This window comes from Phaeodactylum tricornutum, chromosome 20 (genome assembly GCF_000150955.2).
Source record: "Phaeodactylum tricornutum CCAP 1055/1 chromosome 20, whole genome shotgun sequence".
NCBI lineage: Eukaryota > Bacillariophyta > Bacillariophyceae > Surirellales > Neidiaceae > Phaeodactylum > Phaeodactylum tricornutum.
In genome coordinates, this window is record NC_011688.1 from 235276 (window position 1) to 256361 (window position 21086).

General features: G+C 48.3%; 9 protein-coding genes across 9 annotated transcripts; 5 read left to right on the forward strand and 4 right to left on the reverse strand.

The window, feature by feature from the left end:
- Positions 1 to 480: 480 nt before the first annotated feature.
- Positions 481 to 2823, forward strand: PHATRDRAFT_48986 (predicted protein; the record flags this gene model as incomplete). Its single annotated transcript, XM_002183537.1, has 1 exon — positions 481 to 2823. The coding sequence occupies one exon, from the start codon at positions 481 to 483 to the stop codon at positions 2821 to 2823; it is 2343 nt and encodes a 780-aa protein (XP_002183573.1).
- Positions 2824 to 3071: 248 nt separating this feature from the next.
- PHATRDRAFT_39601 (predicted protein) lies at positions 3072 to 4046 on the reverse strand (the record flags this gene model as incomplete). Its single annotated transcript, XM_002183668.1, has 1 exon — positions 3072 to 4046. One exon carries the CDS (start codon positions 4044 to 4046, stop codon positions 3072 to 3074), a length of 975 nt encoding a protein of 324 aa, XP_002183704.1.
- A 1495-nt stretch (positions 4047 to 5541) lies between these two features.
- On the forward strand, positions 5542 to 6575 carry PHATRDRAFT_48987 (predicted protein; the record flags this gene model as incomplete). Its single annotated transcript, XM_002183538.1, has 1 exon — positions 5542 to 6575. One exon carries the CDS (start codon positions 5542 to 5544, stop codon positions 6493 to 6495), a length of 954 nt encoding a protein of 317 aa, XP_002183574.1. The 3' UTR covers positions 6496 to 6575.
- Positions 6576 to 6789: 214 nt separating this feature from the next.
- On the reverse strand, positions 6790 to 7369 carry PHATRDRAFT_48988 (predicted protein). The gene has a single exon (XM_002183669.1). The coding sequence runs from the start codon at positions 7315 to 7317 to the stop codon at positions 6916 to 6918; it is 402 nt and encodes a 133-aa protein (XP_002183705.1). The 5' UTR covers positions 7318 to 7369; the 3' UTR covers positions 6790 to 6915.
- A 589-nt stretch (positions 7370 to 7958) lies between these two features.
- PHATRDRAFT_54973 (endo-1,3-beta-glucosidase) lies at positions 7959 to 9813 on the reverse strand. Its single transcript, XM_002183670.1, has 3 exons — positions 9263 to 9813; positions 8258 to 9152; positions 7959 to 8203 (listed from the first exon to the last, which is right to left on the reverse strand). The coding sequence occupies exons 1-3, from the start codon at positions 9663 to 9665 to the stop codon at positions 8098 to 8100; spliced, it is 1404 nt and encodes a 467-aa protein (XP_002183706.1). The 5' UTR covers positions 9666 to 9813; the 3' UTR covers positions 7959 to 8097.
- Positions 9814 to 10642: 829 nt separating this feature from the next.
- PHATRDRAFT_39605 (predicted protein) lies at positions 10643 to 14147 on the forward strand (the record flags this gene model as incomplete). The annotated part of the gene is made up of 5 exons (XM_002183539.1): positions 10643 to 12565; positions 12642 to 13181; positions 13256 to 13281; positions 13360 to 13448; positions 13537 to 14147. 5 exons carry the CDS (start codon positions 10643 to 10645, stop codon positions 14145 to 14147), a joined length of 3189 nt encoding a protein of 1062 aa, XP_002183575.1.
- PHATRDRAFT_22901 (predicted protein) lies at positions 14089 to 16163 on the forward strand (the record flags this gene model as incomplete). The annotated part of the gene is made up of 2 exons (XM_002183540.1): positions 14089 to 15793; positions 15888 to 16163. Coding segments are annotated over exons 1-2 (1584 nt in total), but the record flags the coding sequence as incomplete, so codon positions are not given.
- A 235-nt stretch (positions 16164 to 16398) lies between these two features.
- PHATRDRAFT_48992 (predicted protein) lies at positions 16399 to 17978 on the reverse strand (the record flags this gene model as incomplete). The annotated part of the gene is made up of 2 exons (XM_002183671.1): positions 17638 to 17978; positions 16399 to 17518 (listed from the first exon to the last, which is right to left on the reverse strand). Exons 1-2 carry the CDS (start codon positions 17871 to 17873, stop codon positions 16399 to 16401), a joined length of 1356 nt encoding a protein of 451 aa, XP_002183707.1. The 5' UTR covers positions 17874 to 17978.
- A 427-nt stretch (positions 17979 to 18405) lies between these two features.
- Positions 18406 to 20032, forward strand: PHATRDRAFT_48993 (predicted protein). Its single transcript, XM_002183541.1, has 3 exons — positions 18406 to 18879; positions 18962 to 19096; positions 19207 to 20032. The coding sequence occupies exons 1-3, from the start codon at positions 18439 to 18441 to the stop codon at positions 19993 to 19995; spliced, it is 1365 nt and encodes a 454-aa protein (XP_002183577.1). The 5' UTR covers positions 18406 to 18438; the 3' UTR covers positions 19996 to 20032.
- The last annotated feature ends 1054 nt before the right edge of the window (positions 20033 to 21086 follow it).

Genomic DNA, 21086 nt, shown 5'->3' on the forward strand with positions numbered 1-21086 from the left:
TCTGACATGAAACAAACAAGAGCGGCATCACGCACAGCACGGTAGCCAAGTTAGATCTACATCTCTTCCCGTGAATCGTCATTCCCGAATGGTGACGTTCACAGGGAAGTCGATGGAACACAATCCTGTGCAGCTGCTCATTGGATCGAAATATCTGCAGCGACATATCTATTCTCTTCCAGACAGGTATTTTCGTTGGGGACAGTGAAGGACTTGGACTTGAGGTATATGCGATGCGATGCAACATACCAGATACCGGAATCCATTTTGTACACACCTCTGCTGTTAGAATTCGCATTGGGAACGATGGAAACTATCTTTGGTGTCGCACGGATGAGAGTTCGGGTGCTCTAGGTTTGCACGACGAGCTGGTTCGGATTCGGATCCAACGGACTGCTTCAGATTTGGAAGCTGTGACTCGATCTCTGTCGAGTGACGAAGCGACTCACAACATGAGGATCATCAAAATTCATTCACACAATGCCATTGCATCAACGACATTCAATTACCCAAGCACCGTCAACTACTAATGGACGCCTTTGGAAAAGTCCGAGGAAGGATCCGGATAAATCGAACCCCGACCGAAAGGATTCGCGGTGTTTGTCGCCTCAGAAACAAAATGGCGAGCCGCTGAGCATCGTTTGGCTCGCCCTGGTATTCGGATCCTTAGTGTATACCGCGGTAAAGCTTCACCGTACGATATTACCGAACATTTCTGAGCATTTGCCGGGATCGTCTCTGTACGCTGACGAGTTCGTGGCTCGTTCTTCCCCATCTTGCACTCTCTGGTTAGCGGAATCCATCGTCTTTCCAGGCGAACGTGGCGTCTTTGTGGGCACTGCCACTCCCATGGGACAAGCATTGGCGCCACCGGAAGTTCTTTTGGCAATTGTGGACGCCAATGTGAACGAATTCAGTCCGTGGCACGACATTGCTCGCTCTGAACATACTATCGCCACTGTCTTGAAAGACCAACCAAAGTACCTTTCTACCCATCGATTAGATCTTGTTATTCCAGGCTTGTCGTCGTTACTGGGATGCTCAGACGAGTTTGCGAATGTAATCCTCAGCCGGAACACCACCGATATCGGCTTGTCTATCACTAGTCCATCGGCCGGAAGCTTTTCCCACGTCTACCAGGACAGCGTGCGTGCTGCCTATGATTTGTGGGCAGGCGAAGAACTAGTATTTCCTTGTCCTGCACATACACACGGACATTTCAAGGAGGAGTTTTTACTACCGAGTGCCGCCACAAGAAACGTATTTTCCTTACAGGGGCGGGATCCACTTTGGCTCGATGAATCACAGCATTCAATTTGTATCGACAACTTAATTGACGAGCCCACCACCGCCGTTTCGCAAAATGTCGGTCGTGGCGCGTTTGCCAAACGCGGTGTCGGTGCGGGTGACGTTTTGACAACAAGTCCAGTTATTCTGGTCGACCGCTCACAGATGCAAATTATGGAGCACATTTCTGCCGATCAAAGCGACTTGCCCTCCGCAGTCTTGCAGCAAGGGGTAGAGTTCTTGGACAAGCTTCTGGGATACCAGTTATGGACGAACTACTGTTTCGGACGCCCGGAAAGTACTATTATGTTGTTCCCAACATCTCCTTTAGTTAACGCAATCCATCACAGTCCAAGCAAAGAAGAAGCCAACGTGATGGTGCGTTGGAAGTCCGGTAGCCCAACAACTACTGAGCTTTTGAAACAAACGGCGCACGAAGCTTTGGCCATTCCTGCCTCAAATGATGTATTGATTGAGTATGTGGCAATACGCGACATACAACCTGGCGATGAGATTTTTTTGAATTATGGAGACGAATGGGAGGCTGCTTGGCAGCAGCATGTAGAGTCGTGGGATCCTCTAGTGAGCCATGTCATCAAACCCTTCCGTCACGAAATTGGTCTACCTAAGGGTTTCATTCCCTACACATGGTATACTGCTGATCCCGATTCAAAAGGAGACTTTCTACCCCAAGCTCTGGCGCCAGGCGAACTAGCTCCTATTCGATGGAATGATACCCAGGAAGTGGTCACACCAAATGCATATAGGTTGGGACTCGATAAAAGTGTGCGTATGGGTCTGCTCAAATATTGCGACGAGATGGGTATAACAGATGTTCTTAGGCGGGTGACTGGTGGTGGCAACAGTCTGGCAATTGATTCCAACACAATAGTCCACTTAAATGGATACAAATGGTTTCTTCAGCGGCCCAATTCAAAGTGGAACTCAAATCTGTCTTGGCTTTCCCCCTACGATCAAAACAGTCATGATGATTATCTACAAGCGCTAAGCGCTTCTAAGTTCGACGCAGTGCTTGACGCTATCGGTCGCTCATTAAACATGGATGGGCTTGTTGCGTTCCATCTCACATTTATCGCCGTGTCAAGGTCAACGAGGGGCTACCTGCACTATGATCTCCGCAATACTGGTAGGAAGATGTACAATGTCATTATTCCACTGAATCTCGCGGACGATACCGGGCCAGAACTTGACTTGCAGGATGCATCCGATGATGCTGCGATTGGTAGATACAGGTACGAATACGACGTAGCTTCTTTGACGGGCGACGACGCGTACCATGCGACGTCAGCATGCGACTATCGTAGCACAAAAGAATTCCGCATGGCAGCAACAGTATACGTCGCCGATGTTAATGAAATGAATGCGGAGTCGATTGTTGATGGCTACACGCAGTACTTTCCCCCCACGGACATGGAGCTTCTCTTGTCGTGGGCAGGCAGACACTGGAAGAAAGGGGGCGGGGCCAGCCTCCCAAAACCTCATCCGAACCACATTTTGAGTCGGTACAGGGAATAGGACAGCTCTGATACTCTTTTTGCTTCTAAAGCTCATAAATTCCGTCTCTACTTGAAACTAAAAAGTTTCATGATTAATCGGTGACTTTGAAGGCTTCAAATACCTCATGTATGCCTATGCATTTTCGTTATACTAGGGTAGCGTTGTTTGCGAGGAGCTACGAGAAGGCCAATTTCACTGTCCTCCGCGTTGAGATGCTTCTTCATTCCCGGCAGTCATCTGGCTTATACCGAACAGGATAATTGTCTCTACGTCAAGCTCTTTGGGATCAAAGAACTACGATTTCCATCCAAAAATTGGTTCCACTCGCCCCAACTATCGCGCGGGGCGTACTGAAGGGGCGTAAAACCTCGTCTATCCTGAATAAGAAGCAAGTCGGGAAACTCATCCAATATGACTTGAATGCACTCAAAATTTGGCCGGGAGCTCCAGCAACCGTCATGCAAAGGATTGCGCCCCGAGTCACAACATACCCTTACGTCTACTCCTTGTGCCACAAGAAAACGCAACGCTTCGGTCGATCCCCTTCGAGATGCCAAGTGCACAATTGACTCCCCAAAACGATTGCAGCACTGAAATGATTTGACCGTATCCAAGAGAAGAAAAAGAGCATCCAAATTATTGTCGCGGACAGCATGCACCAATTTCATTTCATATGCATGGATCATCTCCGGCAACACTTTCACAAAGAAAGACTCCAGAGAGTCATACTTTCTTGGCAACGCGGAAACACCTTCCTGGCAAAGTATCTCTTGCAACTTTTCGTTGGGATTCTGCTCCACTTTACCATTCTCCTCAGTTGGTCCTTTCCTTTGGGAAGGCAAAATGGTCTGAACAATAAGTCCGATGTTACCGCTAGGATTGTTGCGGGGCTCCGAGCTGCGACGCAGCATGTGGCGGACAGTCTGATCTTGCTCCAGCATTTTACTAAAAATGTTTTGCTCACTGGAGCTCATGGCCAGCATGTGCTGGACTTCTTCCGAAACGAAAATCCCCTTGAACTGATTCTGGTTTACCGACTCTGGTCGCTGATGGCCAGCCCAGTCGAGACAAGCATCGGTTGTCGACACAGAACTCTCCTCTTCGGAGTCGACATCCGAGGATGAATCTGTTGAAGTTTCATCATTGGATTCTTCGTACTCATACTCAGCTCTCTCGTCATCGCCTATAAGCTTCTCCAGATTGCTAGCTGTTAGGATCGTTATTACGTGATCCACCTCCATGTCGGTTCGAAGGTGAAGTGACGAAAAGAAATTTCAAACGGGATGTGGGGTTCCAATTTAATGAGTTAGTGATGGTCGCATATGACGAGAGCACCTGGCGAGTGTTTGCATAAGAGACAAAATACTGATAAGTCACGAACCACGTGGCGACTATTTCTGACACGTTGATTGTGACCCCATGACCAGTGAAGCTGGAACGTGGTTGCAATAGACATAAGAAACCATAGCTCATAAGGGCATATAACGAAATACAAATGCTTTATTTAACAACCATATTGCCTACTCGGAGTAGACTGACCACGTCAAAAAATTTTCTTGGGCGAAACAAGCAAAATACCCTTCCTCTATGACATCGATGTACCCATGATTGAAAACGTGTACAGTTGGTCGTGTTCACCCCAAACTACAACTTGAGCTTATACTTACAGTTAATCTACCAACGTAACAAGGAACTCGACTGTAAACTTTTCGATTTGAGAGCAAAGAGCTTTTCCTTAATGTGATCTTTCCTGGCAGCATCGAGGAAACACTTGCCTCCCTGGTTCTTGAAGCACGAAGATGCATATCAAAAATTTGTGCAATGGTGTTTTATATTGCAGCGAAATTAAGGATAGATAAGCGTAAGATTGGTGGATCCTTCAGTCAGCAGTTCAACCAATGATATCTTCCTTGATTCGCGCCTTACTATATCGTTAGCTAATGCATTATAGTCTACCATTGACTTACACAATGCTCTTCCTTTGCTCAGATGCACTTCGCTCGCTTGTTTGATGATACTTCGACTTCAGCTTTTGCATTTTCCAAGGGTCAAATACGTGAGTTCTCGGAGTTTCGTGTTGAACTAACACGAGAAAGGTATGTACCAGGTACATGAATGGTAGCCACACAATGCTCATAAACCGCAAGAGGACAAAACGTCTGACCAACGCGTCCTTCGACAGGGCTAGGAAAAAGGAAATGGCATCAAAGCCAAATCTAGCCCTAGGAAAAACTTAGATGATAAAAGAAGCGATGCAAATAACTCACTGTAAGTATTTTTTCTACATCGTAGCATTATGTGGCTGTAATTGTCAATCGCGAGATAAACGCTAATTCCCCATTGAATTTAAATCACAATACTGGCTCTGTGGAGGATGGGGTTTTGGACTCACAGTGAGATAAACCGGTTTCCGTTGTGACGGACATTATCTTCGTGCTTATGCAATTTGTTGTCAGGGCTGGTAAATATCCTCACTGCAAATGTCCGAACGGTTATCCATACCATAGCACATATCAATGTTACATTAGCCAAATAAGGTCACCTAAAGTGCCAAGCTGCGGCTGGCGATGTCTCAACGGAAAACGATCCTCGAGCTTGTCTCCTTTTCGTTTTCGATTCGGGCTTGCTTGCCCGTATTGTGCATGTGACTCTGTACTTTCCCTACATCATTTCGAGCTAGAGCTTGTCGACAGCGAGAGACCGGTGTAGGATTGCGTCCTATTGAATCTAGGAAAAATGCAATCAAGTGGGTCACTGTTGCTGGCGCTCGTCGTGGCTACCGCTTCTATTTCGAAGGTCCAGGGAGACCAAGGGCAGGCCGTCGATCTTTCCAGTTTCGTGTTGAAGCACGGTCCTTGCTTCCACACCAAGATCCAGCAAGACGGAGACGACGATGGCAACTCATTCTTCTATAATGGTTCGTACCGCGCTCAATACAACCGGTACGCATCCTTTTTCATGTGCAAAAGTGGTCAGTGCGACTACACCCAAGAATATGTAGTCGGTCTCGATGATTACCTCCAGACGATGACGAACTACCTCGACAACATGTGCCAGTCCTGCGCGAACAACTGTCGTCGCGTACTGGAAGACAAGCAGAATAACCAGCAAGACCAAATAGATGCGGACTGGCAGGTCAATTGCAATACGTGTGCGAATGACTGCGCCATGGTTTGGAAGGCCCAAAACGAAGATAACGAGAGTAACTACTTGGAGTGTCAGTTTTCCTACCAAGTAAACGACATTTCTTACTATTCGGCACCTCAGTGTCGGAATGGGCGAGTTGTGATTGGGCATTTTTACGATAACGAATGCTCCGTCAAGACTGGCAAAGATTTCAAGCAGGAATTTTCGTACTTCTACTTTCAGACCATGGAATCTATCAAGGTTGATTGCTCGTCCGGTCTCTGCGATAACCTCTACGGCGAAGCACTTTCATGCGTGAACGGCTACGCGGAAAGCGGCAACGACGACACGAAGCTATGTAAGGCCGCGGTGGAAGCCAGTAAGATTCGGACTTACTACAAGAAGCCTTGGTTCAAAAAGCTTCACGTCAAGAGATTTTTCTTTTTTGTTTTGTCCATGGGGTTTTCCTTGTCTTTTCTGACGTACATATACTTCGTCCGCCATCGCCGAGCAAAAATTCCGCTGGCCAATTTGGACGGGAGCAATTTGCCAGAATTGACCTAGGCTTGTGATCATAATAGCCACTGGACAGGAGTGTGGTTTTTGTACGATGTTAACAATAGGAGACTATTACCATATGTTGCATTTCAAGCTTTTGGCTGAGTATATCTGATCAATTTTTTGTCTGCTGCACTTGTCAGAGAAAAACAAACCCATCTAGCCTACACTCGATCGTGCGTTTTCCGCCTTGGATAAGTGAGCATTGCTCAATTCGTCCTTACATCCTTGGCTGGCGTTGAATGTGTTCAATAATCTACTAGCAATCACTGGATTGGCCATTTACTGCAATTCGAGAATGAGAGAGAAATGCATTTTATGTGTCGGGGTGATATAAAGTAGTTATTGAAGTCCTATCGGCACGGCACGCAAAGGAAACAGAAGGGTAGTACAACTGCGCCAAGAGAAATCGAATTGATTGCTTCCTTACGGAGCGGACTCTTCTTTCTTATCTTCTCCTCCATTCATGATGGTACTTATGGCTTGGCTCGCATCTTCTTGCATGTCTTCGGAGTTTTCTCCCCGGATGATATCCCGAACTGCGTATGAGGCCTCTTGGAACCAATTTCCAACAGCGCCCAGACTATTTTTAACGCTCTCGTCTGGATCTCCAACGATGCTGTGGACAGATTCGCCAACAGACATTAATGCGTCGTGAATCGTCTCGTGGTAGCCGCAGTCACTGGGACCACCTTCATCCCAAGGCTTGGGCTCCTCGTCCTCTTCGTCGTCTGCCCCTTCTTCGTGCGCTTCGAACTTCTGGTCGTCAAATGCCAAAGCGGAGTCCTCCATCACCGTCTCGGGTATTTTTCTGTCTAAGTCCATCATTCCCTTTGAGGTGAGAGGAACTACAGAAAGGATACTCTTTGATTTGCCAAGTCTCTCGTGTTGTTAGTGAAGTTCCACAAGCGAACCTTGTTCGAGTAAAGGCTTTGTTTTCCAGATCGGTTGGGTGCCGGGATGGAAATCACACATTCCTACTCTAGCTTGCAGACAGAGCTACCTATACATTATGAGGAGCAGTATCTAACTAGACAGGAAATCCAATGAAGAGTGCAAAAAATATTGGCATTTATGTAATAACTGAAGAACAGTTAAATATGGTATGTCACGCGTTTTCAACCGCTACGAGGTCTCCTGTTCTCTCTAACGAACTTCGCACACTAGCTGGTCGCTGCCTGCGACATGACCGGAAGCGGGAACACTGTGCGGGTGCAGCTCACTCACTGTCAGCATGTCGATTACGGCTCAGCTATCGCAAACTAGAAACGACTCGTACACTAGACACAAACCCCTCGCGGTACATAGCAACGGAAACGACTCTTCGGCGTGCCACTCAAAAATAGATCTTACTTCTTGAAACAGTAGACGGCAAAGTCCACCTATACCGGTAGACTAGAGAACTACCGGGCTAAGCTAGTCTAGCATTGGGAGAACGTGCACAATTTCTGTAGCAAATTAGACATGCTAGTACGGGAATATGGTAACTAATCAAAATACTTGACTAATCTATCATTGCTACAACCTGTTGGAATGTATACGTAAAAACAAAAACGACTTCGTTACAAAAGGAATGCCCAAGCTACAGATGCCACCAGCAGTGCCGCGCTAACCGACGCCGACTGGGCACTGGAGAACACGTTTTCGGATCGCGTTGCCGAGGTGGTGGGACTCCGAATCGCTGGAAGATTCAGTGCTACCCGTTCCACCGGACTTGGAGCTACTACTCTTTCCACCAGACTTGGAGCTGCTACTCTTTCCACCAGACTTGGAGCTGCTACTCTTTCCGCCCGACTTGGAGCTGCTACTCTTTCCGCCCGACTTGGAGCTGCTACTCTTTCCGCCCGACTTGGAGCTTTTACTCTTTCCACCCGATTTGGAGCTGCTACCCTTTCCGCTCTTGCTACTGGTGGGCAACCTCTCTACGGGGGCCCGGGTCGGAGCGTCCGTGGAGCTCTTTGCGACCGGTAAAGCTGAAGGGGCCTTGGTGGAGGCGGCGACGACCGGTTCCGCCGAGGGACTTTTGGTGGACGTTGCGGCTGGAACTGGTGCGGTGGTAGGGCTACCGGTTTGGGGGGCCATGGTGGGTGACGAAACTGGTGTGGTGGTTGGGCTATCGCTGGATGCCGTTTGTACCGGTACGTTGATTTCGGTAAAGTCGTTCCCAAAGATGCGGATAAAGTCCACCGCCATGGTACCGGGAAGAGGAGCCGTAATCCCTTCGGGAGTCAAAAGGCCTCCGCATGCATTAACTCCCGAGGATCCCGAAGAGCCGCCACATCCGGAACTACCAACGCCGCTGCTGGAACTACCGATGCCACTGCTTCCCCCCGAGCTGCTGGAAGAACTGCCCGAAGTGAAACCTCCACCCACCGCAACGTTTAACAAGAAAAAGTGTGGACTGTGGAGTTCCTCACAATCGACACAGTTTTCCGGATCAATGAGCATGTCCCAAATCATGAAATCGTCCACGTACGTACTAATACGCGTGGGAGTCCAGTCCATCTTATAAACGTGGTAGGTTCCGTTGAGATCGGTCGGGTGATCAAACGTGCGAGCGTAGGTTGCACGTGTTTCGTTGAATTCCCAGTGCGCGGCCGAAACGAGACGTTTGTTGCCGACTCCTTCCGCAATGCCGAGGCCTTGTCCGATTTCCATAATGTCTGTCGAGAGGGGAACGTGAGTATGAGAAAAGATGGACAGACAGGCACACACGGTATCGGTATCGAGGAACCCTGGAGAATGTTTGGGCGGCGCTAGGTGTGTAACGTACCCAATTCTCCCGCCGCGGGCCATCCAACTTGGGCAAAGTCGTTGCCCATGGTCCAAAAGGCTGGCCAGAGCCCGGCGATCACATCCGGAGCGGAAATATTGGCTTGCACGATTCCGTACTTGAACGAGAGCTTGTTTTCGGTTTTGATGCGTGCCGACGAAAAGCCTCCACTGCCTTCGCGTTGTACCGTAATCAACAGGTTGCCGTCCCGGACGACGGCGTTTTCTTCGCGGTAGGTTTGGAGTTCACCGTTGCCCCATCCACCGGCACCCAAATCGTACGACCAAACGTTGGTATCGAGACTATCGCCATTGAATTCTTCACTCCAGACGGGAGTTTGAGCGGCGACGATACCTACCGCAATAGCGGTACTCATCAACGCGACGATGGTCCGGGTATGCATCTTGATCGAAATTTTGAATTTGAGACTATTGGAAGGGGTAGTGGTGATACGTGAGTGTGTATAGTAGTTTAGTACGGTGCGGTACCTCCAATGCGATAGGGTGTTTGGCAATCCGATGGCCTTGCAAAAAAATGTGTCTAAATATGTGTATGTATGGGATGTGAGGGTCCACTTTACCAATCGCAAGTAATTGTGCTTCCGGTCTCTCGCTTTCATGTGGGTCGAAAGGGTATTGATTCGTGAAGATCCCCTTCCACGAACGAGACTCCTTCCACTCCGATTTCTGTAAATGCGATTTTTGTCGACAAAGACCCAAGCCGGGCCGTTCGCATGGCCAGTACTATTCAAACAGATAGGGCTATTCTCCGACTGTTTTTTTTGGAGATGTCGTTGGAAAACCTATTCTGGACACGCGGACCGGGCTTTCGGGGGTGGAATCCTTAGTATCGAGATGGAAAGTCCCAAATATTCGATTTACTGTATGACAGACATTGTCAATGAAAAACGGGTCATTTACAAGATCAAAAATGCGAAGGGACCTCAACGTCTGTCCACGGTTGGTTGAACTTCCGCCAACGATTTCGATCGTGAAATACCGTGTCGTACTTCGGAATGACAGTGAGTAGGAACCGACGGAGTGTTCCCGGACTTCCCGGACTCGAGAAGGACGAACGGAGCGAGATCGAACTCGAACGATGGACACGAGAAGGGACCGAATTCCGGCTTCTGCCCTCCCCGAACCGTGTCTTTATTGGAACGTACGTTCGTTTGGTCCGTACAAGTCGCGTCATTCCTTCCAATTCCCAGTCCGTTTTGACTGTGGATTGTGGGTCGCTGTATCCAAAACGCAACGCCTTTCGTCTCCCACTCACAAGACAACGTTCCGCTCGCACCGACTTGGACAACTTGACCAGTAGTTCGCTCGCAACCGCCGCGCACTGGAGTGTGTGTATCCTATTCCTCCTCTTGGTCTCGTCATGAAACCAACCAATACGGAAGAGGAGCGACAGCGGCCTCCCACGCATCCCAAAAGCACGACGGTAGCGCCCGAGTCGCGGGATGCGGGGACGAATTACACGAGCGGCGTCCCGAACGCAACCTCGGCGGCGGACCCCTCTTCCAACGCCTCGACGTACCCTCCACCACCGCCTCCACCGTATCCGTTCGCGGTGGAAGAACGGGCCGGACGGGGCGTCCTGTCGTCCGTGGAAAAACGACGACAGCACGTTCGGACCGCCTCGGGAGAGCAATGGCACGCGGCTGTGCCCGGCGAACGACCGCCTCTCGGAGGCAACGTACCCTTTCAACGAATGTACAACAGTATGGCGACACCGCCGGCTCCCATGAGTAGGACGTCCAGTACGGCGTCGAGTACGGACGAAGCCAAATCGGCTAGGCAAAAGTTCCAGGACATTGCTCGGAAGGTCCGAATGTTGAATCTCGTCGCTCCGGGCAACGCCCACACCAACCACGGATTGACCAGTCCGAACGGCAGTACGTCGGGGGGATCACGGGGACACCGGAAAACGGCCAGCCGTGCGCACGCGTTACTGGACAGTATCCAAGAAGCAACGGAAGATGACGAGTCGAGGTCCAACTGCGGGAACGTCTTCTTTGAAGGCGTCGGAGGGGACGCGCTCACGCAGGGCGAATCTCACTTCTCGGTGGAAGCCACGGATGCCGATCGACTCGTCGCCGGCGCGATACAGGTGGAAAAACTCTTCGCCACGAATGATACGGGGTCGACGAGCTCGACGGAAGAACTCCAAGATGCGGACCACGACGGCGGCGCGTTGCCCGATTACGAAGAACAAGTGCCCTTGCGGGATCATAATGAAAGATACGGATCCCTGGATGAGTTTAGCAACGGCGGTTCGAAGTATCCACGCCGGGTCGTTAAAAAACGTACGGACCGGTATTCTTCAAAACGCCTGCTTCGTCGCATTGCGAAAATGTGTCACCCATTCACTTTGCTGCAAGCCTTGTGGCATACTATCCTGCATTCCTATTTCGTCACACTAAGCCTACCGGCGTTTGTTGCAGCGTGGGTGGTCTACTATCATCTCGGCAACCCCAATTTGGAGTTTATGCCCGGGCACGCATCGGTGGCGTGGTGGCTAATCTTTGTTGGGCGTCAGTGTATCACGTTGGAATTGGCGCGTCTTACCCAATGGTTACTCGTGGACAAAATCATCCTCGGTACCCGGGTGGCCGTCAAGTGTTTGGGACCGTTGCCGACATTGTACGCCATTCAGGCCAAGGGTTGGCCAATTATGTTGGCCTTATGGGCCATTGCCGACCTTTTCTTGCTGCACGGAGACAATCGCTTCCAACAGCACTGGTTCTACTTTACCGGTATTTCCATTTTCAAAGACGCCAATTCGGGGGTGTACATTTTAACTTCCCCAACCTACTTGCGCATGTTGCTTAGTATGCTGGTGGCAGGTCTCGCGACCGCGGGCAAGCGGACTGCCGTGGCCATGTACTTTGGACGTCGTACGTTTTCCGAATTCAAACCTCGACTGGAAAAGATTTTGCGAGAAGTAGTGTTGCTTTCCGAAACTGCCGAGCTTGCTCAAGAAGCGGAACGGGTATCCTACGGGGTTGGACAGACCGGGGAAACTTTGGAAATCGATTTGAATCGTCAAGATAGTCGAGTGCAATTCATGGACGACGTTTCGTGGACCACTGATCGAAATTTGGTGAAGAATTCAGGACGGGGAAACGCTATGGATGAATCGAGCGACGATGAGAGCGAAGATAGACACAGTCCAGCAAATTTGAAAAGAAGAAGGAGCGAATCACTGAACGACGCAATGATGGAAAAGACCGAGAGTGGCAGCTTTCGAGTGAGCGACTTGCTCGAAAATTGGGAAGAGCCAGTGAACAAACTCGACAAGGTACGGTTATTTTTTGTTTGAGTATCATTCTTTGTTTTAATCCTTATATACTTACATCTTTCGAATTCGTATATAGTCTTTGAATGCGTCCATTAACGATATTTTGAAATTTCGACGTGCTTTGACATTTATGGACGAACAACATCCCTTTGGGGATGCCTTCGGTCCTGCTGCATCACGAAACGATGTCATCAGTTCGGCGCAGCAAGTATATCAACGCCTTTTGAAAATGACGCCCGAGAGTATCATGCTGAACTGTGACGTCTTCACTATGTTGGCGGACGAAGACGAGGGGGCTACCACCAACTTGGCCAAGAGGAAGGCCCTACGCAAGCTCTTTCGTCCCGACGCAAACAACGAGCTTTCTCAGTTGGCCTTTATTCAATCTTGCGATTCTCTGTACAAAAAGCTGCGCTTCTTTCGTGCTTCTGTAGGAAACGCCTCGGTTATTGACCATGCCCTCGAAACTATCATCGACTTTCTCTTCAACTTCATACTGGCGCTTGCTTTGCTTTCGCTTATGCGCTTTAATCCTTGGCCTCTGTTGGTATCGGTTTCAACATTACTCGTGTCTGTGTCCTTTGCTGTCGGATCTAGTGCCAGCAAATACATAGAAGTAAGTCACCCGTTTCAATGCCTCCGTCATTGCCCATCTCGTTTCTCAGGTTCATTTTCTCCATAACGTTACAGGGCATATTGCTGATTGCGGCAAGAAGGTGAGTTGTTCCCACTATTGTAGTAGCTATTTCTATCGCTTCGAAACGAACCGTTCCTTACATTACATATGTTCATAGACCTTACGATCTTGGTGACCGCATATACATGCTGGATCCGTCTGTTTTAAACAGCAACGACGGCCTTTTCTGGTCCTGGTTTATTGAAGGTGCGATCGTGTTGCATTGAAAACACCAAATGATCAGTTTTTTCAGTTCTTCAGCTTTCTTACTCGTCCCACTTCATTTGTACTTTAGATATTAATCTTTTCCAAACCACGGTACGCTACGCCGGTACCAACGAAGTGGCGACCATCAACAACGGTTCAATTGCAAATTTACGTATCGTAAACGCTAACCGGTCCCCCAACGCTGTTGTTTGGTTCCAGTTGCCTTTTCACATTTCTGTCTTGGAGGAGAAGCGAATGGACCGCACCCGTGTGGCGCTCGAAAAGTACGCTCACGCGCGTCCCCGCAGCTGGCACAGTTTTTCCTATTGTCGTGTTGACGAGGTCCATGTCGAGTTGGAGAAACTAATGGTCACCATAGGCTTTCAGCACCGGACTTCTTGGCAAGACTTGGGTCGAATTTTGATGGACAAGGCCGATCTGATGTGTTATGTGTACCAGCTGACAAAAGATTTGGGCGTTGACTATGAAGAGCTTCCACAACGTGATCTAGTATACTACTCGGGTTTGCTCAAGAGTGGTGGCGTGCGTAACTACCGCAAGGGTCTCGTCAACCCCTTGAACATTCAAAACTCTGTTGAAGGAGAAGTACCCATCAGACAATCATCATCGGCTGCATCTACTCGTACCAACGATACCGATTCGGTGAATCGCGCCTTTCTCGCTAATCTACGTCTTTAGCGCCAACCATTGTTCAAAGTTCACTGTCAAAATCATGTATCCTAGCTTCTTGTGGAATTCGGGGCATTCACAGTCAATCTCAATCTCAGCGAGACATTAATTCGACCATCTTCCAACAATGTCCAGACTGTGACTCTCAGATATCCAATAGGAGTCTTGGGTAAAGCGAAACACGAGTGAGCGTGGCGACTGCGTAAGTTTCGTTTCGCCGTCAGATAATGCCAATTTGTGGGCAAATCAGCGATAGGCAGATTCCAAGATTCTGCCGTTTACAGAAAGATCCCATCACAAAGTTTGTATCCCTTGTATCCATTTCTCCGAAATCGTATGCTTTACTATGAAAGTAATTGGATTGAATTTGCTTTGGTGTAGTGTCGGGGTCCTCCTCCCTTATGGGTCAATGGCTGGACCCGAGACCGACTTGATCGAAAACCTGCCCATGCATGGAAAGACTAAGACGCCGCACTATTCAGGCTACTTGGACGCGACGGAAGGTTGTAACTTAGAGGTTAATGGTCCCTATTGCAAAATTCATTATTGGCTGGCTATGGCGGAAGGCGACTTTCTAAACAAGCCTGTTGTGTTGTGGTTGAATGGAGGGCCGGGATCTTCGTCCATTCTTGGCTTTCTTCAAGAAAATGGACCACTTCTTATGAACTCTACAGGAGGGTTGATGGAAAATCCCTACAGCTGGACCAAGGTTTCCAACTTGTTGGTTATTGAATCACCGATTGGGGTAGGGTATAGCTACTGTGCGAGTCAACTCCTGGGAAAAGTGTGTGAAAACACAGACAAGTACACGGCATCGGCGGCTCGAGCGGCAATCGTGGATTTCTTTGCCAAGTTTCCGTATTTCGCCAGCAACGACTTTTTCATAACTGGAGAATCTTATGCCGGAGTTTATTTGCCGACCCTGGCCTACGAACTACTAGAGCATGCGCCTCACATTTCGTTGACGGGTATGGCTGTCGGAGATCCGTGTACCGATAACACGGCACAAGCCGACTCCATGGACGCTCTCTGGTACGGACACAAGTACGGTCTCGTCGACGACGCCATCTTTGACACACTATGGAATCAATGTGGTATCAGGGCTCCATCTTTTCTGATGAAAAGCAAAATTCAATTGACGCATAATGCGGATCTAGGAGAGGAATTTCTCAACGACATCGGGTATGATGGCGACTCAAACGTATGTCGATTAAGTATGCGCAAGTTTTTGATGTCCTCTAGTCGCGCCTTGTCGCAAAGCTGGCGAGGTATGTTTATTGACGACTATTCGCTCTTTGCTCCCGTCACGGACTTGGAAGACATACACATGACCGCCTACATGAACCGCCCCGACGTCCGTGAAGCCCTGCATGTTATGGATACTCCTATTCGGAGCTGGCCATACCCCAATGTTGGTTTCGACTACACAAAAGAATATGATGCTTGCAATGCGGATGCCGATGAAGAAGCTCTGTCCATGATTGACTTTTATCGCAAATTGGGCCCGCGCCTCCGGGCCATTTGGATATATAACGGCGATACGGATCCATGCGTCTCCTATGAAGGAACACGCGTGGCTGTTTCTCGAATTGGGTTCCCGGAACTTGATGGTGGCGGATACCGCCCGTGGTTTTACAACCAAACGGCGACCACTGGTGTGTACATTTCGTTTGGTTTGAAGCCTTTGATAAACATCACAGTTTTGCTAACTCTATGAAATTTGTTTTTATTTGGAAACGTTTCGTGCAGTTGAAGTGTTGATGGAAAAGCCAGCTTTGTTTGGTCCCGACTTATTATTGCAAGAGTTAGGAGCACAATTAGGAGGCGAAGTTGTGAATTACGAAAACAACATTTCATTCTTGACTTTCCATGGATCGGGCCACATGGTTCCACAGTTCCGACCGCAAGCTGCTTTACACATGCTACGAAAGCTCGTCAACTATGAAGCGCTTTCACCGAAATTGCCTCTAAATGCTACATTGGTTGATTTGAGCAACCAGGACTTTCGTGTGACTATGGACATCTGGACAGAATCGGCAAAACAATTATGTGTAGCAGCGCATCTAAATGAAGATATCAAGTAATCAACACAAACAGCGTACATTATATGAACTTCTTTATTTCCGCTCCCGTGTTTCATAATCATTCGTAGTCCTCCGCACCCAGAGCAACTTCATCTTGACCCGAGATGTCAGAGAGTTTGCAAAACTTCCGGAACAATGTTGACACTCCAGCCTCGACTCAAGCCCGACTTTTGAATCTACGTAAGCGATGGTAATTCATGCTGACTGGAGGAAGTGTCATTTCTATTATCCCCTTCATAATCTTGCGCAGGACGTGGGTCACGTTGGCGCCGTGATGATTTCTTGCGGCTGTTACGATCGGAGTCGATAGCCTTGTGGATACCATCTCCTTCACTTTTTCTTCGCGACCGTCGTTTCATTGACCTCAAAAAGCTGCCACCGCGCAGTCGTTTTCGCAAGGCAGGAAAGCGCTTGAGCACGCGACGCAGAAACACACGGAATGCAAGCAGGAAAAAGGCTACTCCCATTACTATCATGAGTAAGGAAATGTTTCGTCGCATTTTGCGCCGGTAACTTGTCATATCGAGCGCGCGCGATATTCTTTCAATCGTGTTGGAGTACTTCTGGAGCTTGCCGAACGGATCGGGACACGCACCGGAGGGATCTCTGAGGCTACAGGCTTCACTGTATTGCAACAGTTGTAGAGCTCCGTCGTAGTCTTCGTCTTCATCGTTGTTGTCACCGTTCGAGTTCTCGTTCGAATCAGCGTTATATATTTGCACACAATCCAAGCTGTTCAAGGCGCTGTTAACTTGATTCATAGAATCGACTATCTTCGTCATCTGCTCGGCATTGCAAAAGGCACCCTGAAAATTTTGCTGTACAAAACGCCCACGGTTGCAGGCAAGTGACTGGCTGTAAAAATTGTCAAAATAGCCCTCATTGTGATTTCCGTAGGCGTACTTCTCGTACGAGTCATCGCCACCAGAATAGTTGTCATCTGTGGCACCTTCAATAATGGTGCAGTAGGAAGAAAGAGAATTCGTATTGTCGTCCGTCTGAAAATAGGAAACGCCTGCGTTGGTCATCGCCTGCATAAAAGGCCCCAGGCCCTGATTAGTAAAGAAGGAATTGATGTAAGACGACTTGCGACAACCCTTTTCTTCTTCCCCCGCCAATGTACCATACAGAGAGAACGCGGCGTTGGCCCGATTACAGACGGTGGAGCCCAAATACCACCAATCGTAGGCATTGTTTTCGTCGTCCCCTTCTCCGTAATCGATTGTCTGACAGAGGTTGTCGGCTCCGTTCTTGTCTCCACTGCCCCCCTGATTGCTCACCGCCACACCACTCCATCTGCAACGCCCATTTCAAAGAAAATAAAAGTCAGCAAACGAAAGAAATTCTAACATTTCCACACCCGAAATCCCTTTTCTGCATTTACAACGCTGATCGGATGACGAACAGATACGTACGCGCAAGAATGGTACTTGATTGACAAGGATTGAAACTGAGAAATATCCTGCAGAACATTGCGAGCATCCCTCCAATACATGGCATTTTTGGTGTTGGGATTCGCCACACCCTTTGGGTAATAACTGTCGTCTTTGTAAGCAGTGGTGAAGACTCGCGTAGCACTTTGGTGTGCCAATAGAACCACTAATGTGCGCCACAGCAGTTCCGTCGTCGCAGACACAGTCGAAGGGAACATGATGGGTGTCAATCAATATCTATACTCGCCAGTGGGAAAAAGCAGAAAGCCTGTAGCAATAAAACCCCTCAGCGTCGCAAAGGCGTGGTGAAATAGCGTGGCAAGGGGGTGGATTTGTCTGGGGATGTTCCCAGCGCCGTTCCAGAGAGCGACAACTCGCTCTATTGGAGATCCTAGTAGCTAGGCGATTCTAGAGACTTTGTGAACCCACTCTAGATAGAGCCCTGTGAGCGAGCAGTCGCCGTTTCGGTTGGCGCGTCGGGCAGTTAGGTAAAAATATTTGGGTATATAAAGAATTCTTCGTTTCGATAATATATACATATGGAAAATGTATAAGGACAAAATCCAACGATGGGAAGTCTTTCTCGGAACTTTGGGCGGGATAAGTAGTGGTTCTTACAGTTAGATCGGCGAAGCCTGGACAACAACAGTAAATATTTGCATTGTGTGTGCTTGGACGGTGAGGAACGTTGCCGAAGTGAGAACCAAAATCTGCCTACCGAGATACCAACCCGCATCTCATCTTACCAACCGCTGATCAATACACACCCGAGACGAAAACATTATGCGGCTCAAGAATAAGAGTTCCAGCTCCACGGTGGTTTTGGTGCTGACCTTTGTTGCGTTTCTTTCAAGCTTCGGTCAAGCGCAACATTTGACGGACAGTGAGCTGCAGGTCCATATCGGAGGAGAGTCGTCGCAACAATGGATCTCGCTGAGTGAAGACGCTGAATTCCAGGCAGCTTCAGTGGATCCTTCCCGGAACGCCCGACTACTACGGGATGTACAAGGAAGACTCCTGGGTGGAAGCATCAGTGCTCTCTCATCGATTGACGCATACGGAACCTATTACGACGGATATTCGCAGGCCTGGCGATACCTGGGGTTCTACATTGACTGTGGTGAACAACGGGGTGGTGGCCACCACCGCAATCGCCGACGAGAACTGAAAGAAGGGGAGGAGGAGACTGAAGGAGGCTGCAATCGAGTTCTCTTGTGGGCTGCGGTACGTACCAGAACACAAAGACAAGTCCGATTTTCGGCTCGACCCATAAAATCTCTCACGTTGGGCGCGTTTTACACAACAGTACATCGATTTAGACTACCAAGGGGGTGAAATAGGTGAATATCAATTTTACAATTTGGAAAACGACGCATGGGATACTACGCCTTGCAACATGACTGGATCTGAACGGTGTGCCAAAATGGACTGCCATTTACCGGTAAGTTTGCGTCATTCTTTTTTGAGACTACTGTAAGGCACATTTGTGGCTGTTGGATACAGTGAATTTATCATCAGGGATATGTATACTAACGGATGTATGACTGACAGGATACGCATTTTGAGCTTCTCGGATACTACAAGGAACAGAATTATTTGCAGTGGATGGAGCAGCTCTTTAAACATCAGGGCTACTGTATCTGGGACGAGGACGAATATTCCTTCATGCAAACTTATTATGAATCGTGGCCAGAGGATTGCACGCAGTCTAAGACTGCAGTGAACGGTAATTATCTCTACTTCGACCTTCAACCAACATCCAACGGTGGAATGAGTATTGGTCTCTATACCGATCAGCGCTGTACATCGCAGTACACAGGTCGTTCTCCAACAGTAAATACGGTTCTGGCTTCCTTTTACGGCAGCAGCGATAGCCCCTACAACATAGACTCCTACATTGATGACTGGAACAAGGGCATGGACGTGTACAGGATATGCCAGCCTTGCAAAGCTTACAAATTGGACTATGGAGACGAAGGAAGTAATGGTCACCGCGCTCTTGGTGGCAGCGCAGACGGTAATTTCGAGTGCGACGACGACGCCGGTTACAATAGCGTCAACCAGTGCATGAAATTTGCGACTCATACAAAAATGAGAGCCGCGACCTTTCAGAACTTAATGTTGGCAACACAGCAAGGCTTTCTTCCCGGAACCACTGTAGCGGGAGTTTCGTATGGCGAACAAATCTACAAAGAGCCCGAGGACTATACCTTTTTCTTTCATTCTACGATATTCTTCTTAACGGGAGTTGCGTTCTTTGCACTAGCAGTGATAACCCATCGAAAAACTTCCAAGACCTTGAGTGAGCCATTCATTGCGTCGGATGGGGTCGCCGCTTAAAGATACGGACCAGTATAGGGCCATGGTGCTGCCGTTGACTTTTGGAAATAGCTAGCGATAGTGCTTGTTTCTTCGCGAGACGTATGAGGGAGGTTTACGCTCTTGAGTACCCTTTGGAAAACGTACAATATTGAGTTTTTGGGAAATGAGAATCAAAGGGGACTAGCGTGGCACGGGAAACATTTTACTTTGCTCTCTTTTACAGTCATTGCTATTGTGGAAAAAAGGACTGTGTTTATTTTGAGAGAGCAATGCCCATAGCGTTGGGCTACCATTTTTACTGGCTATGATATATCTTTGACTCAATTTGAAAAGACGGTGTAATCATACTCGCTTTCAATGTGGTATCAAATTAATCAAATGGTCAATGTTTTATAGTGCTCTTTACTGTTAGCAAAATACGAAAGTAGAAAATGCTGTTTTGAAGTATACATAGTTTTTGACGGCATAAAAAAAAACGAGAATAACCGCAACGTAAGGCTGGAAAGCCGTTTCCAGTATATATATAAATATAGGTATAAAAATGATGACTCACTGTCAATGTCAGTGACCTCCTTTTAATGCGGGAGATATTTCCAGTCATGTGAAGTTTCACGGGCGTCCGAGCTTTTGCTGCCCATGCGTTGAAACCGTTCTCGAGCCGCGCACCAGAATATTTCAACGATCGAACGCGCCGCCAACCGACAAAAAAGTAATTTTCAAAGAATCTAATACTCCCACAATCTTTCTCAGCAATCGTAGCGACTTTTGTCAATTGTATCCCGACAAACTGATCATGGCTGTGCATTCAAAGCAAGGCATCGTGGAAAGCATGGCGAAAAGCAAACATACCCAGGGGAGCAATATAATCGATGTCACCAACCACTCCGGGATAAAAATCAATTTTGCAAATGTTGGCATTCAAAGTCAGCATTACATGAGCGTTCAAAAGCAACACCCCAGCAATCTCTTTGATAGGGTAAATGTTGGGGATGGTAGCAGCCATCCCGATGCGATTGTCAAACTAAGCAACCGCGCAGTTATGTGCCGGCAAGATTCAAACTCGTCCCTTTTGTCGAATTCTTGTCATTCGACGTGTTCACAGTCTTATA